At 47.1% G+C, this 15,962-nt stretch overlaps 1 protein-coding gene across 2 annotated transcripts in view; it reads left to right on the top strand.

Annotated features, from left to right (window-relative positions):
• Positions 1–242: 242 nt before the first annotated feature.
• LOC146187581 (cytoplasmic aconitate hydratase-like) overlaps positions 243–15,962 on the top strand; it is a 192,992-nt gene continuing 177,272 nt past the window's right edge. Inside the window, exons 1-2 of one of the 2 annotated variants that reach the window (XM_084607747.1) lie at positions 243–524; positions 940–1,032. In XM_084607747.1, coding sequence (XP_084463873.1) covers positions 515–524; positions 940–1,032 — 103 coding nt within the window. In that variant the 5' untranslated portion in view covers positions 243–514. The remainder of the gene's footprint in view (positions 525–939; positions 1,033–15,962) is intronic. The other variant, XM_084607748.1, reaches the window with a different exon arrangement.

Genomic DNA, 15,962 nt, shown 5'->3' with positions numbered 1-15,962 from the left:
TTATAATAATTATTCAAACGTTTTAGTTCAACCTTTATGCCGCGAGGTGACGCCAGGCGTAGACAGGTAGACGCGTTCCAATACGCGAACCCGTAGACGTCTACGTAGACGTCTACGAAGCAGTCTTGCTAGACGTCTAAGAATTGGAACGCACCCTATATAGTCGCTGCTGATCGCAGCGCCTCTTTTGGTTGCCACGCTAGCTACCATAGGTTGGCTGAGTGCTCTCACTATTTTGAAGTTCAGACTGCTCGACGTTCGTTCCTCTCCGTAGTATGTTATGGTGGCTATCCGTAGCCGCCGTAGCTTCCTCTTGCTGCTCTGCTTGTTTGTGCACCAATCATGTGATGAGGTGGCGAGTTCCACTGCCGGAAAGATTAGAGACCAACTCGTTTTCCTCCTTTCTATTTATCAGAACACTAGACACTAGTCGGTTCGGACGGGAGTGCGGTCTTCTGGCTGTGTGGTGGAAGCTGTTCTTGCCCGGCGCTACGTGAGCTCCGTGTCTGCGGTTATGGCTAGCGGTACGCTCTTTGCTGCTGCTGTTCCTCCCGCGTCGCACAGGGTGCAAGACGCCGACCCCGAAGCGGTGTTCCGTGAGCGGCCCAATTAAAAGCATCTAATATCGCTGTGAAGGAGCCGTTGTCAACGTATCAGCTGACTGTGTTTGCATACTAGCTGAGGTTTGAATTCGTCCGTGGTCAATCGTATAGGTATTAAGCGTTGAGCAATCGCAGATTTCCCCCTTCTGTCACCTCTTCCCTGCTTGTGCTTACGTTTAGCCTTGTTCAAACAGCGATTTTGTTTTAACAAGCGGAAAGGCGCAACGCAATGCTCCAACTGCTGCTTCAGCGAAAAGCTTACCGAGAAAGGCCGAGATAGCGTTGTTTTGTTGCGTGATTAGCTGGGCACCGATGGGTGAAATTGTGGTATTTACAGTGAACCCGTACAGTGGCTGCTTGAAAACTTTGACCGTGGATGGCAAGGAGTACCGGTATTACAGCCTTCCTGACCTTAAGGATGCCCGCTATGGTGAGTTTATGACTGCTTACTAGCGAGCGTCAGCGCGGGTCGTGCGACCACGCCACGAGTGTGAACCAAGACGAGTTGCCGGTTCTGTCCAGATTTGCGGATGAAGCAAATACCGAGCTATGGGACGCAGCAAGACGCCATTGGTGTTTTCATTCTAATTTTCCTGTTGCACTGGCATGTCTTGTGTGCTGTTTTCTTCCATTACGGTCTGCCAGAGTCAACTTACGTATGTGGAAAAATGATTTCATTTTGTGGACAAGACAGTGCGCTGACAGTGTTAACAGGTATGCAGCTTTTTGACGTACTGTTTACATACCTACAGGCTGCTAGTTCGGTACATACATGCTTGGTCAGGGTTAAAGTTGTTCCTCCATTGAAAGGGAATGGCCACATTGCTGCATGGTTTTTCAGATTTCACACAGACAAAATACATCTACAGTGACGCCTTTCATGCAACCGGTTTTAATGCTATAACATCTGCCTTGGGAAACCCGAACCATGGTGTCTTTCCTTGTAATCATTGATGCATGCTTGTGCATGTGTGCACACTTGGATTGATGGATATCAGCTGTGCATTCTTTGTGTTGGCTAAGTACAAAAGTTCTCAAACTGGGTTTTCTTCCTAGTGCTGTCACATTTCCATTGCCTAATTCCGGAATCAGTCATACTGTAACTGCTTGTGACAGACTATTTCAGTGCACAGCTAGAAATAGTTCTTTTCACAGGTTGGAAGTCCAGCACTGTTTAGAAAGCTGCTAGGGTTTCCCAAGACTGAATGTTACAATGCAGACCCCTGGCTTGGGCAGAACGTTGGAGAGCCAGCACTTACATGGCTGTCCTGTGTAAGGTGTATAAATGCCTGTAACCTTCTTCCCCATCATTTGCAGTTAGTACACTAACTACATGAAATCAGTGAAGAAAAGTAGATGGTTCAGCTAACAGGAGGAGGTTCAGGAGTGCAAAAGAAGACACGGACCATGCGAGGGAGCAGGTTTGGTGCTGTATTTCAACAAGCTTTATTTGACAGAGATGGTTGAAGTACTCTCTCTAATCTACCACAGTGTTTGTATGATCAAAACTATGAACCAAGAAACCTGTTATCATTTCACTAAGCTAAGCTTGCAGAAGTGCACTGACTGCTACTCAAGGTTGAGGGCATTTTGTGGCCACCGTTAATGTGTGGCCATATCGTATGATTCATACTCTATGACAAGTTCTGCCAAATGAATCAACTGTTTAAAGTACATTAAATGTATTAACTGTTTAAGACTTTTTAAATGTGGCATGTATGTATTTTGTCTGAATATAGGCATAACTTATGCAGCTTGTCTAATTACGAGACTGGTGCAACTATAGTGGCTGGGCAGATTGTTTATATACAGACACCGCTATCTCAACAGCTTTGCAGGAGTGGACACAGGGCAGCTGAATACATGCTCTTTTTGACATGAATATTGCAGCACAAAAGCAGCGAACCATCTTAGCTGTCCCATAAGTCAGCCTTCTAATTTAGGATGCTTGCATTTACAAGACAATTTGTGCCTGGTAACACTCATTAGACTGCCATGTGCGTGCTGAACCACAAGGATTGGGGAAAATTGTTGAAGCAAAAAGGCTGTTGACGGCCCACGGTGCTTAAATATCTTGTAATGCGCTTCCTGCAGCACTGCACCCCATTAACTTTGCTTCCTTGGTCATTTGAGTGGTAGTCATTTTGCCAGGAGTGTTCCACCAGAGTGTGCACCAAAAACATACCAGTCTTTGGCAATGCGGGATGCTTGACGCAACTTGAGCCAAGGATAAAAAATCTGCGGGGCACTGCAGCTGGGTGAAACCAGCAAAGTTCTTCATCGTGTTGCGCATTTTGCTGTGTTGTTAAAATTATAATTATTAAATAATTGTGGTGAATTACACACAAGTGTTGATCTTCACTGTATGGTCAAATGCATTTCTATAAATTGAAGAGGTGGTCGGGAAAGCATTGAAGAATGTGCTTTCTATTCTTTCCCAGAGTTTGAAGAAAGCTATTCAGATATGAAAAAAAAAAAAAGGTATAATGTGATTCTGCTCCACCGTATTGTGGTGCTGCCAAACATATTTTGAATGGAATGAAGGGTGTGTGGTCACATAGGTGAGCAGCAGGCGCCACCGTGGGTGTAATTAAAAATGCATCAGCACATTTTTCTGGACCAAGATAAGCACACCATGACTTGCAATAAATGATGGGCTGGCGACTGACAGCCAGATCTGGTGGAGCTTAGACAAAACAATGGAAGAGACAGCAATCAAGTCTCATCGTTCAGGGTAGTCCGTGTGTTTATAACTCTGCAGCAATCCATCAGACTGAGCAGCGGCTACCTCAGTGCTTACTTTTAGTTCCTTCAAAACGCAGTTGGCAGTAGTGCAGTGTGGTAGTGTAGATTATTTTTCATACTTTGTGGGCTTTATTTGAGTGCAAAAAAGAAGAACCACTCAGGATGCAGTTGCCATTGAAAACTCAATTGGTTGCTTCAGTGACAGCCTAATGAAAGGCACTTTAGCCTTAAAATGAATGTCAGAAATTTTGCATAATTCATCTTAGCTAATAAACCAAATAAGCACGATGTCAAAAGCTCTCTGGCATGGCATGATGGTAAACTAGTATGTGTTGCTGGTTGCACCCAGCTGCGGTCTCCTAATTCTTTTTAAAATTCTTGGACCTTGGTGAATGAAAGCAACCAAAAATGCCATCTAGAAATGCAGTGGGTCTACTTGCTGGGGGACACCAAATTGGGAAACAAGGTCAAGCAGTGAGAGCCTGTTATCACATTATCTCTCACCGGGTCTTTGCTCTGAGCTATGCGCTGGGGCTGCAATAAGGCTGTGCTGGTAGATGTGCATAGCAGTGTGTGGAATCCAGGCAGACCCAGTGCACCTTGTTTTTTTCTTCTTCTCACTCAATTCTGCAATTATTAAACAGTATTAGAACTTCTGCTTCCTCTCTGAAGGAAAAACTGTGTGTTGGATAAAAGCATTTGAGTGCAGCTTAATGAGGTGCTCTTCCGCATACAGTTCAGGAGCAGACAGGTACACTTCTGCAAGGTAAGACTACATGTCACATCACTTAAAAGAAAATAATGGTTGGGAAAGTAACAAAAGCTAAGTGGAATGAGGCTTCCACTTGGACTGCATATACAAATAAAAAGCATTCAATGCAAATTGGGTGTAGTTTCACGAAAAAAGCGACGGAAAACACAATCTCGAACAAACACACTGAAAACGGAAGCTAAAGCCCAGATGGGGCATCACGGTTTACCATGAATTCTGTATAAATTGCACGCTTTGATACATATCTGTGTAGGATAAAATGTGCATTAGAGAGTTTGATGTTGAAGCTTTGCCAGGTGGCTGAACAGGCAAATGACATGCACATGTGAGACAAAAGGGATAAACCAGTTTGTACTGAAAGAATTAATCCGAAACACATGTTGTCAGCCATGGCATGAGCAGATTTTCAGTTCCAGCTTGTCTTTTCTTTTTAATGTAGCAGTTTAGATTAACTGACTGGTTAAGCATAGATAAAATAATGTATTATAAACTTTATAAACTTTACCTTATAAAGTATTATATAATGCATTATAAGCATTGTGCAACAGCCTCGCTACTGTTAGTTGAAGCTTCAATTCCTTGATCATGAACACCGTGAGCTTGAGTACACACTGGACTGCGCGGAGAAAGGCTGATGGAGAAACAGTAGTGTACATACCTTGCAATGTCTTGAAAGGGTCTCTCTCTTGGCCCCACTCGGTCTACTCACGCGAGCACGGCAGTTGAAACGGGGCCATGTTATCGCTGTAAGGCGCCAATGGGAAAGGGCATTAACACGCTAGGGAGGAGGTTTGGCTGAGTGACAGTCACAAGTTTTTCGGACACTTCTCTGCCACCTGAGGCAAGAGAAAGGAAAATAGGAGAGCACCATAGGAAACGGGCTATTGCTGTGAAAAGGGCGCGATAGGCAGCCCGAATCCTGCATTCGCCTCTCCTTAATTGCCCTCCTACCCATCAGCAAAAGCATGCCAGCAGGTCCCCAAGCATACAAACAATGCTATCATCACGTAGCCGTCAAACTGCATTTCAGCTCCAGCCAAAAAGATGCCTAAAAGGCAAGGTGCACAAGAAAGACAAACACTGGCAAGACGCACAAAAATAGAAAAAAGACTTGAAGAATATATTCAGAGTTCAGAAGACCAACTAAATACAACTGTGTACAGAAGGATGTCAAGGGCAAAGTTTTCATGTTCGTGGGTGCCACTCCAGGAGCCTGCTAATTCTTGGTGGCCAGTTGGCAGTTGCTGGCTGGAGATAATCTCTGTCGGTGTGGAAACAAGGTCGTTGAAGAGGCTTGAAGCGTGGAAACTCTGCAGCGATCCAAGGCGCACTGTTTCCCACCATGCTCACACACGCGCTGAAGAGCACACGCAGCACAAAGCCATCGCCTCCGTTTGTGGGCACGTGCATGCACAGCCACTCGCACACCACAAAAGGGTGACATCGATCTTCAGGGGTTAAGCTGTCCCCAAGCACCTTAGCAGCCATAGCCACGGTGGTCTTGAGTGAAAGTGGGCATCGTCCATGCACCCCAGATGTCACCAACTTCCCCTCCACACGCATAGGTATCACCCCCCCCCCCCCCCCATTTATGGTCAAAAGAGGCACGGGATCCCCTTTACGGTTACATGTCGTCCCTCTATGAGGTTTGAGAACGAATTTAATTGTTAGGCTGGTCAACCCGGGAAGCACGTGTGTTGGTGTGTGATTGAGGAATAAGTTCAAATAGGTCACTTTCTTTACAAACAATTGAATGTTTATAAATAGTGTTCCGAATTACGCTGCATAATAATAGAGTACAATAAAAAATAAAACTCCACGACAAGATATTGATAAACAAATGACGAATTAAATGACAAGAGTTTTTCTCTTGTCATTTAATTCGTCGTTTGTTTATCAATATGCAATGAACAAAACGCTGTGACAAAAGATGACTATAAAGTTAATAAAGCAAGTATTCTAGGTATAAGTATGGGCAAAAGTCACATAGAAAACACAGTGAAAATTATTACTAAGTCAGGTAAAGGTTAACAAAAGTGAAAATAATGTTCGATTGAACAACAGTCTGTGGTGAATGAAATTTTCACGGCTTTCTTGTTTGTTGAGGCGTTGAAGGCTGAGTTGCTCGGTAGCGGCGGCTGTACTGGTGCAGGGAACGATGCGTCGATTGCGGGCCCGAAGAAACACAATACGCTTTCTCGGAGCGCCGCGAGAGTGGCCGGAAGTCTGAATTTCCCCAGGCGCTCTGGTGCGGGCGTTCTGCGGTCGGTTATTTTATACACTTGTCTTGTGCGCAGCGTCCACGTCAAGGACAGTTGGTCGCTGCCCCTGCCGACAGGCTGAATCTTGCCCAGAGGAGTGGCGGGGTCCCGTGAATTTCGCTCTATATCTGGGGTATAAGCACCCGCACCCCACTGGAGAATACACAAGCGCCGAGTACGATGTTATTACGCCCCGATAGAGGGGTGCAGTAGATTGGGTCCGTTCGATGCACTTAAGATCATTCGTCACTCACTACGGTTCATGACGCTTACCATATACGCACTGATCAGAACCCGCACAGCACCACAGCACTGTAGTTCGTCGGTCATGTCTTGAGTACATGTCACAAGTCACGATCACTGATAACAATCAAGTGAGCACAAATAGACAGGCACATCGTGTACGATTTTCATTACACAATCAACACAATGCAGCTAGGTAGTAGTGCAAGCTGAATAATTATTACAGCCGGCTCATGTAATCTGCTCCCACGTTCTCTCTGCCTTTAATATACATGACATGGAAGTTGTATTCCTAAAGCTTAATACTCCAGTGAAGAACGCGGCTGTTCGCAGATTTTGTTTCTTTTATGGACTTCAAAGGCTGGTGATCCGTCTGAATGAGAAACCTTTTGCCGTAAAGAAAGACTTGAAATTTCTTGATTCCCCAAACGAGTGCTAAAGCCTCTTTCTCAGTGGTTGAATAGGCTACCTCTCGAGGGAGCAACTTGCGGCTCGCATAGGCAACTGGGTGCAAGATTTCGTCATGTGATTGAAGCAGAACGGCTCCAATACCTCTTTCAGAAGCATCCGTTCGCTGGACGAATTCCCTGTCAAAATCTGGAAGTTCAGAATCGGTGCCTCAGCCAGTTTTTCCCGCAAGTTCTTGAAAGCCCGTTCTTGCTCGGGGCCCCAGCTCACGACTGAAGGTTGACCCTTCCGTGTTAGATCTGACAGAGGACAGGTCAGGTCAGCATAGTTCGGAATGAAATCACGGTAGTTACCCGTTACTCCTAAGAAGGATCGGACCTGCTTCTTTGTTGTTGGAAGTGAAGCTTCTTGTATCTTCTATAGTGTCTTGGTGAGGGGTGACAATTCTTCGGATGCAATTTGGTGGCCCAGGAATGCTATGGTTTCTATTCTGATCTCGCATTTGAGCAGTTTGATGGTGAGACCAGCCACTTCGATTTGAGCAAAGACCTCATACAATGTTTGGCGATGCTGTTCCCATGTCGCACTTGCACACTTGCACTTTGAGCACATCGTCGAAGTAGTACGCACGTCGGGAATATTGGCCAAGATGGTCCGCATCAGCTTCGTAAAGATGGCTGGCGTATTTCGAAGGGTTGGAATTGAAACCTCCCCGTGCACATCCGTGAAAGCAGTCATCGCCTTTGAATCGGGGGACAACGGCACTTGCCAATATCCCTTAGATAAGTCCAGCCTGGAAAAGAATTTCTTGCGGCCTACCGAGGCGATAAGGTTCTCCGCACGTGTAAGGACTAGGCGTCGGCTGCGATGACTTCGTTTAGCTTCCGAAAGTCAATACATAGCCGATGCGTCCCGTCAGGCTTGCCTACGACAATCACAGAGGAGTTGTAGGGCGACTCCGATGGCTCATATGTCTAATTGGAGCAAGTCGTCCACTTCTGATGCAATTGCCTGTCTCAAAGCTTACGGTAGTGGACATTGTTTTACATTTATTGGCCTGTCGCTCTGTAACTCCAGTTGGCACTCGATCAGCGTGTTCTTTCCCGGAAGGTCTGAAAATATGCTTTTGTACTGTTGCAGAAGTTTCTTGGCTTCATTCTGGTCTATGTTGGTCAGTTTCTCGGAAATGGGCACATCCCCGATAGACTGCGTCTGGGAGGGCTTAGGAAGCTCTATCTCTCCAGCATCTGTGTCTTCTGCTGATATTACTGCACCGACAGCTGCCACGATGGTGTCTTCTTTTCTTTGCTGGTATCTCTTGAGCACATTGATGTGGAATATTTTTGTGGCATGGCCCAAATCCACTTCATAGTCGACATCGCCCCTGCGGTTGATGACCAAAAAAAGGACCCTTCCATTGCATGAGCAGCTTATTGGGCTTTGTGGGAAGAAGGATAAGAACATTCTCTCCCGGTTTGAGTGAGCGTTTGCGGCTCTTGATGTTGTAGTAGCGGTTATAATGCTCTCCTGCGCGCTCTAGCTCTTCGTGGGCAAGTTTACAGGTATTCTCCAGTCTGTCCCGTAGAGCAAGCACATACTTGTACGTAGTTCGCAACTCATCAGGGATGGTTGCATTCGTCCAAAGCTCTGTAAGTGCAACCAGGGGTCCACACATATTTCGCCCATATAGCAGTTCGAATGGGGAAAAGCCGAGGCTTTCTTGGGGTACTTCCCTGTATGCGAACAGGAGTGGAGCCAGGTAGCGATCCCAATCAGTTGGTCTCTCCTGACACATGCGCTTGAGCATTTGTTTTAGCGTGTAGTTAAATCGTTCGACTAGGCCGTTCGCTATCGGGTGGTAGGGAGAGGTATGCAGCTGTTTTTACTGACAACAGACGGCTAACCTCTTTCATTACTTCGAACGTAAAATTAGTGCCCCTGTCACTGAGGACCTCTCTGGGCACTCCTACACGGGAAAACATTTCGACAAGTGCTTCGGCTACCCTTTCGGTCTCTATGCTAGGAAGTGCGACTGCATCAGGGTACCGAGTGGCATAGTCCACCATGGTCAGGATGTACCGATTACCTTGAGCGGACTTCGGGTTGAGTGGGCCAACAATGTCTATCGCCACCCTCTAGAACGGGGTCTCAATGACGGGCACTCGAACCACAGGCGCTCATGTGGTGTGACCCTTCGGAGTTGTGCATTGGCATAAATCGTAAGAGGCAACGAACCGCTTAGCGCCAGCCTGCATTGCGGGCCAGAAGAATTCTGTCTGAAGCTTCAGTAGGCTTTTCTTCGCGCCTTGGTGGCCTCCCATCGACCCATCATGTGCGAGCTTGAGAATAGCTGATCTGCACTTTTGGGGCACAACAACTTGAGTGTACTCCCCGCCTGACTCGGCGACATATTTCCAACTGAAGAACGCCGCTAGCCATGAAAAACTGGTGGCTGCCCTTTCCTTTCTTCGCTTGTGGCTGGTCTACGCGATCGAAGCACGAGCGTAGGGTCGCGTCATTCTCTTGCTCTTGAACCAACTCTTCCTGGCATACACTAGGGAGGCCTTGCAGGACTTTTACCTTTTTCAGCGTTTTATTCCTGCACGCCTGCGCTCTAGCCAGTACCGGACAAGCTTTAGTTGCATCCCAAATGGATGGGTGTGGTGCTCTCGGTGTCAGGCGCTAACTGTTCGACTTTTACTTCAGCGGACTTTGTAGTCTTGCTTTCTGTTGTCTTGTGCCGGTTTGGATAGGGGGTGCATATTTTGCTGACATGTAGTCACGTGGGGGGCTAAACTGAAAGTACTAGGGTTTCTCCGCTAGATAGTGCCTCTGTTGTTTTTATGCGATTTTTAATGGCAAATTAAAATTGTAAAGCCTCTTTTCTTTGATATTGTAGTGCTCGATTTGTACTATATGAGGCAAGATCTTTTCATCTCCTCCATAATCTCATGACATATTTTGGCCAGTGTTCTGTCCCTTTAAAGTATGGGGTGTCGACATCGAGCCAAGCTTCTGGGATCATTAGGACTGAGCGGTCAAGTAGGTAAACAGGAGACTTCGTATCGATGATATCTTCCCTCCGTACTAAGTTCTTCCTTACCACCACCGTGTTGCAGCCTGTGTCTCTCAAGACTCGGACTGTCTGGCCCCCAATCATGCCGGCTACGACAGGTAAGCATTCCCTGACTGTGCATTCTTTACTGGTGAAGCCAGCATTGATGACGCGAATCTTTCCTCCGTTCTTAAGTTCGAGGTATCCATTCTCAACGCATACTGCAGCGGAATCCCGATTTTCTCTCTGTTTTGGGGCCCCATTTGCCCAGCATCTCCAGCTTGGATGACCTGGCTTGTCGCATTTGTGACATTTCTTAGGCGGTCCCGATCTGTCGGAGGTGGCGGCCTGGCAATATTGGGGGGGTGTCCTGTGCGTGAACAAATAAAACATTTCTTTTCATCTTCCCTTTCCCTTTCTCTCGGTAGTTTTGGAGATGGCATTTTCTGCCTTGTCTTTCGGGATACTTCGCTTTCCGAAGTTTGACCAGCCATGGGCCTCCACATACTTTTCTGCCCTTGCTACTGTTTCCGAGAAGAATGTGTCCTTCTTTTCTTTCAAAAACATTTTAGCAGAGTGGCACAGTTAGAAAGGAACTGTTCCTTTAGAATCAGGTCCAAGAGATCTGCGTAATCTTTCTTTGTGTCCGACAGCTCTATCCATCTGTTTAGGAAGTTCTGTCGATGCGTCACGAATTGTGAGCACGTTTCCTCATTCCGGGGACTAGCAGACTTGAATTTTTCTCGGAACTGTTCCTCTGTCATTCGGAAGTGAATCGTGAGTGCCTGCCAGTGCTTGTTGCAGTCCAAGCACTCGGACGCAGACATGAGACTAAAAACGCTGAGCGCTTCGCCGCTTAAACGTAGACTAAGGGCTGTAGCCCACTGATCGTGAGGCCAATTCTGACTCACAGTGACACTCTCGAAACGCATGAGGTAAGCGTCAAGGTCGTCCCTGCCCTCATTAAAAACTGGCATCAGTTTGTGTGTGCTTATGTGTTCTGGCCGACCAACTTGACTCTCCCCCATTTCTGACCTTGTCTCTCCGGAGCTATTAGCGTCAGTTGCCGGATTATTTGGTAGGTCTCGTCGGAGCATCAGTAACTCCTTTTCTCCACTAACCGGAGTTGGGCTTTCTGCGACTCTCCTTTTCTTTCATCTCTGCCATCCGTAAATCAAACTCCTCTTTCCGCCGCGCACGTTCCTCATTGCTTTTCTTGCCACGAGCTCGCTCCTGATCTACCCATTTGAGCAGCTCTTGACCCTCAAAGCCAAAAGTTCTTCCATACTCAACAAGTCGTTCTAACTCTACATCAGCCGTCTTAGGAGTGAAGCATTATGAAGTGCTAAGACACAACACTAAAAAAAAATTCTCTCTCTCTCACCGACACTTGGCTGACCAGTCCTGTTGCGGACGCCAATTATGTCACAACCCCCCCCCCCCCCCCCCCTTTACTGTCAAAAGAGGCGCAGGATCCCCTTTACGGTTGCTCGTCGTCATTCTATGAGGTTTGAGAACACATCTAAAAGTTAGGCAGGTCAACCCGTGAAGCACGGGTGTCGGCATGTGATTGAGGAATAAGTTCAAATAAGTCACTTTCTTTACACACAGTTGAATGTTTATAAATAGTAGTCCGAATTACACTGCATAATAATAGAGTACAATAAAGAAATAAAATGCCATGACAAGATATTGATTAAAAAACTACTAATTAAATGAAAAGAGGAAAACCCGGCAACGAACAAAACGCTGCAACAAAAGATGACTATAAAGTGAACAAAGCAAGTATTCTAGGTATAAGTATGGGCAAAAGTCACAAAGAAAACACAGCGACAATTATTACTAAGTCGGGTAAAGGTTAACAAAAGCAGAAATAATGCTCGATTGAACAACAGTCTGTGGTGAATGAAATTTTCACGGCTTTCTTGTTTGTTGAGGCGTTGAAGGCTGGGTTGCTCGGTAGCGGCGGCCGTACAGGTGCAGAGAACGATGCGTCGATCGCAGGCCCGAAGAAACACAATACGCTTTCTCGGAGCGCCGCGAGAGTGGCCGGAAGTCTGAATCTCCCCAGGCGCACTGGCTCGGGTGTCCTGCGGTGGGTTATTTTACACACTTGCCTTATGCGCAGTGTCCGCGTCAAGGGCAGGCAGTTGCTGCCCCTGCCGGCAGGCTGATTCTTGCCCAGAGGTGCGGTGGGGTCCCGTGAATTTCTCTATATCTGGGGCAGAAGCTCCCGCAACTTCCGCTGTATAATAGGTGAGGCAGCTTGTGACAATCGGAAACAGCCGCGATATGGGGCTCCTTAATAAGCAATCTTCGCTTGTTCAAATGGAAAGAGGAGAGAAAAGACGTACTGTACAAAAGAAGGCACAATCTCTGTATACATAGGAAGTGAGAACGGAAACGAAATATGCCAGGAGAGACGAAATAAAATATTAACACTCACAGGGCTTGTACTGAGTGGGCAAGAAAAGAAAAGGGGAAACAACCTTGCTTCTGAATATACGGTCTGACATGAAATCTTGCACGGTAAGGCGGTATGCCTTTGGTTGCGGATAACGTCTATTGTCCAGCATCAATCATACAGGTGACCATTGCCTCAGGTTGTATCGATGCGGGGCACCCTTGCGTTCTGCTGCACCAGGTGTGCTTCTGTTTGCCTGTGGTGACAGGGCACTGACACAAGCTCATCACACTGTGACACATAGGCCTTCAGGTACACACGAGTAGGGGGATCCTCCAGCAGGGACACGAGTGGTGACCAGACTCTGACCACCCAGTATGGACCAAGACACTTAGGAAACCCTTGCTTGCATCACTGAGATCGTGGTTGTGCTTCAGTACAAGGTCGCCCATTTGAAAAGTAAGGCTGCAGTGCTTGTGGTAATATGAGCCTTCTGCTGGGCTCTGGCTGCTGGCAAACTCTGCGTTGCTCTTGTGAGAGCCTGACATAGCTGGTCTCAAGACACAAGCAGTTTGCTTGCACCTTCTCTTCCCCAAGCTGGTTCTGAATGACTCGACATCAGATTTACCAGCTCCCTTCCGAAATTGAGGAAGGTAGTAGAGAAACCAGTTGAGCAATTCTGGGCTGTTCGAATGGCGAACACAAACCCACTCCAAAGGCCTCCAGCATTGGCTTCAGTGTTCTGTTGATCCATTTGTTCATGTTGGACTGGGTATAGTAGGATGAAGTGGTGTAGTGCTTGTTTCTGAGGGAGTGGCACATATTGCCAAACACCCAAGCGGTGAAATAGGATGCAGTGTCTGTGATAAGCCTTTCTGGAAAGCTGAACTGGCAGAAAGCTTCTTGGAGTTTATCCAGCATCGCTCCTACTGACACTTTCCGAAGAGGGTACTACTTGGCCCACTTAGAATTAGGGCCATTGACTATTTCCAGGTAAATGAGCACCTGTTTGGTTCTGGGGTAAGGCCCCATCAAATTGCAGGTGGCCATCTGCCATGGACATATACTGTCAACTGGTTTCACCATGCCTGTTGGCTTGCCACCCCTTGACTTCACCATTTGGCAGACATCACAGGGACGACATTAGTTGGAAATCTTGCACTTCACGTCACGGATTGACTCAGATTCGTGAAAACTTTGGAGCCAGTCAGGTGACTGAGCAATGGTTCGTCATGAGAGAAACACAATCTGACTTTTGGGGATAACTACCATAGATGGGTCAAGGGACTCATCGTCCTTGGCTATGTCAGGAGGCTGTCATGGTCCAGTAAATATGAATCCCTGATGCTCGTCAAGACACACGCTGGCGCTTGCTCTCCTGTGCTTGCTCAGTAGAAGTAGTGTGAGGACACTCTGTCTCCCAGAGACCATCGCTCACCTTTAAAAAAAAAAAGGGCTCATTTTGCATTGCTGTCATAGCTTTGCATGATTGAAAACAGTCATCCCAAAGGAGAGCCTGGTTTTGTCCCACCCAAAACATCTGCTAGCGTCTCAGAGGTACTCACAGAGAGCTTTCCCTTTTGCCCATTTGACGAAGCGCTACTTGCCTGGACAGCACAATGAGTGGGCCCATTTGCGAGCATCCCCTTCATGCCGATCTGTGTCCAATGTTTTGCCGTCTTTGCTGGTCAGCTTAAAGGTGCCTCATTGGGGCACAGAATAATGTATCAGCTACTATGTCTTTCTCCCCTTTCTATACTGCACCAAAAAGTCGAAATGCTGTGTGCCAGCTGGCTCGTACACTCGTGGAACAGCCATCTGAGCGCACTGTCTCTGCAGGGAGTCCAGCCGACACCTCACTGTTCCCTGAGCAGAACTGACTGCTAGCGGGGCACAGCTGCGGTTGTGTGGAGCTGCCAGTAGTGTCAGCATCACACATGCTGTTTTCGCATTGGGTGTAAAGGTCAAACAGTGGAGGCATGTGGTCAATGATCGCATTGCAGGGCAGTCCAGAGAATCATGTAGTGCGTTTCAGTTTTGCTACCAAGTGCTGCACAGGGGTCGGCGCACATCAAGGCTTGGCCAATGTGCTATCCAATGGCTCAAGGAGGTAGGACTTTGCATGTTGGGCGCCAGCTGTAGTTTCTATATGGACACGGGCCACCAACTACCACAGGTTCGAGTTTCGTGCGAGCCGAGGCTCCGATCAGCTGTTGCCACACACACACTGAAGCACTGTAGCCCGCACTCAGCCTCCGCAGTGAAGAGAGCAGTTCGTTGCAATGAAACAAGTCTCGAAGTTCACAAAGGAGATGTTTAATTGAACGCCGTTCTTCTGCGATACACACTCACCGCATCCCGGGAGCGTGCGAGGAGCAGGGTACCGCTGCTCGCCTGAAGTGACGAGGAATGCGTGCCGTGACCTCTCTCGCAGTGAACACAGGATGGTTGGTCTCTTTGAGAGAGTGACTGGGCAACCAATGCAAGGTACGCTTGACAGGGATCGCTGGACCCTGATCGACATTCTCAGTCAAGCTGCGCTCTAAAGTATGAACCTGAGTGGGCAAGCTACGTGTATACATTGGTCTGTACGAATAAAGATTGGAAGATAAGAACAATAGGGTACGCACCTTGCAATGTCTCGGAGGGTCTCCTTTTTTTGGCCCCGCTTGAATTGTTGCATGAGCGCGGCAGCATAAGGAGTGCTGTTTTTCTGCCGAAAAGGCGCCAGCGGGAAAAGGTCGTTGGGACACCGAGGCAGAGCTGTGGCAGAGCGGCAGTCACAAGCCACAAATCGTCCAGGTACCTCTGTGCCACCTGAGCCAGGACAGAGCCAGGAGAAAAGAAAAGAACACCGCAGGAAAAAGGCGGCGGCGGCACAAATGGCTCAGCTGGAAACCCAAATCCCACAAGATCTCTCTATTGATATCAGCAAGGCCTTATACTTACTTGATCATGATATTATAGCTTGCAAGTTGTCCACTCATGGTATCTGAGGTACACCTTTTGCCTTACTGAAATCATATTTGCACAACAGGAAACAATTGGTCTAGTTATATAATGAACACTCCTCTTTCTTAACAGTGCCAAATGACATTCTTCAATGAAGCATGTTTTGTCTGCTGTGGCCTAACTTGTCTGGAAATGACACTGTAAACATAGATAACAATGCCTATTTTGTAATATACACAGATGAAAGCACTCTCCTTTTGTCTAGCTCGGAGGCTAAGTAATGACCAGATTTCAAAAATGTAATAATTTACTAGGTAAACTACATAGTTGGTTCACTAAAAATTCACTAATGATTAATCCACAGAAAAGCAGAGCAATACTCTTCCGAGCTGACGATATAGCCATCAACGGAATACAACCACTTCGTCATGCAAATCGGGACATATTCAGTTCGTAAGGCAGCATAAAAGTTTTGGTGTCATGTATTCTGAGCTACTTAGCTGGGATCAGCATGTCACCA

Source organism: Amblyomma maculatum, chromosome 6, assembly GCF_055883805.1.
Source record: "Amblyomma maculatum isolate TAMU_Amacu chromosome 6, ASM5588380v1, whole genome shotgun sequence".
In the NCBI taxonomy this organism is placed as follows: domain Eukaryota; kingdom Metazoa; phylum Arthropoda; class Arachnida; order Ixodida; family Ixodidae; genus Amblyomma; species Amblyomma maculatum.
This window is presented reverse-complemented; position numbering and strand designations above follow the sequence as displayed.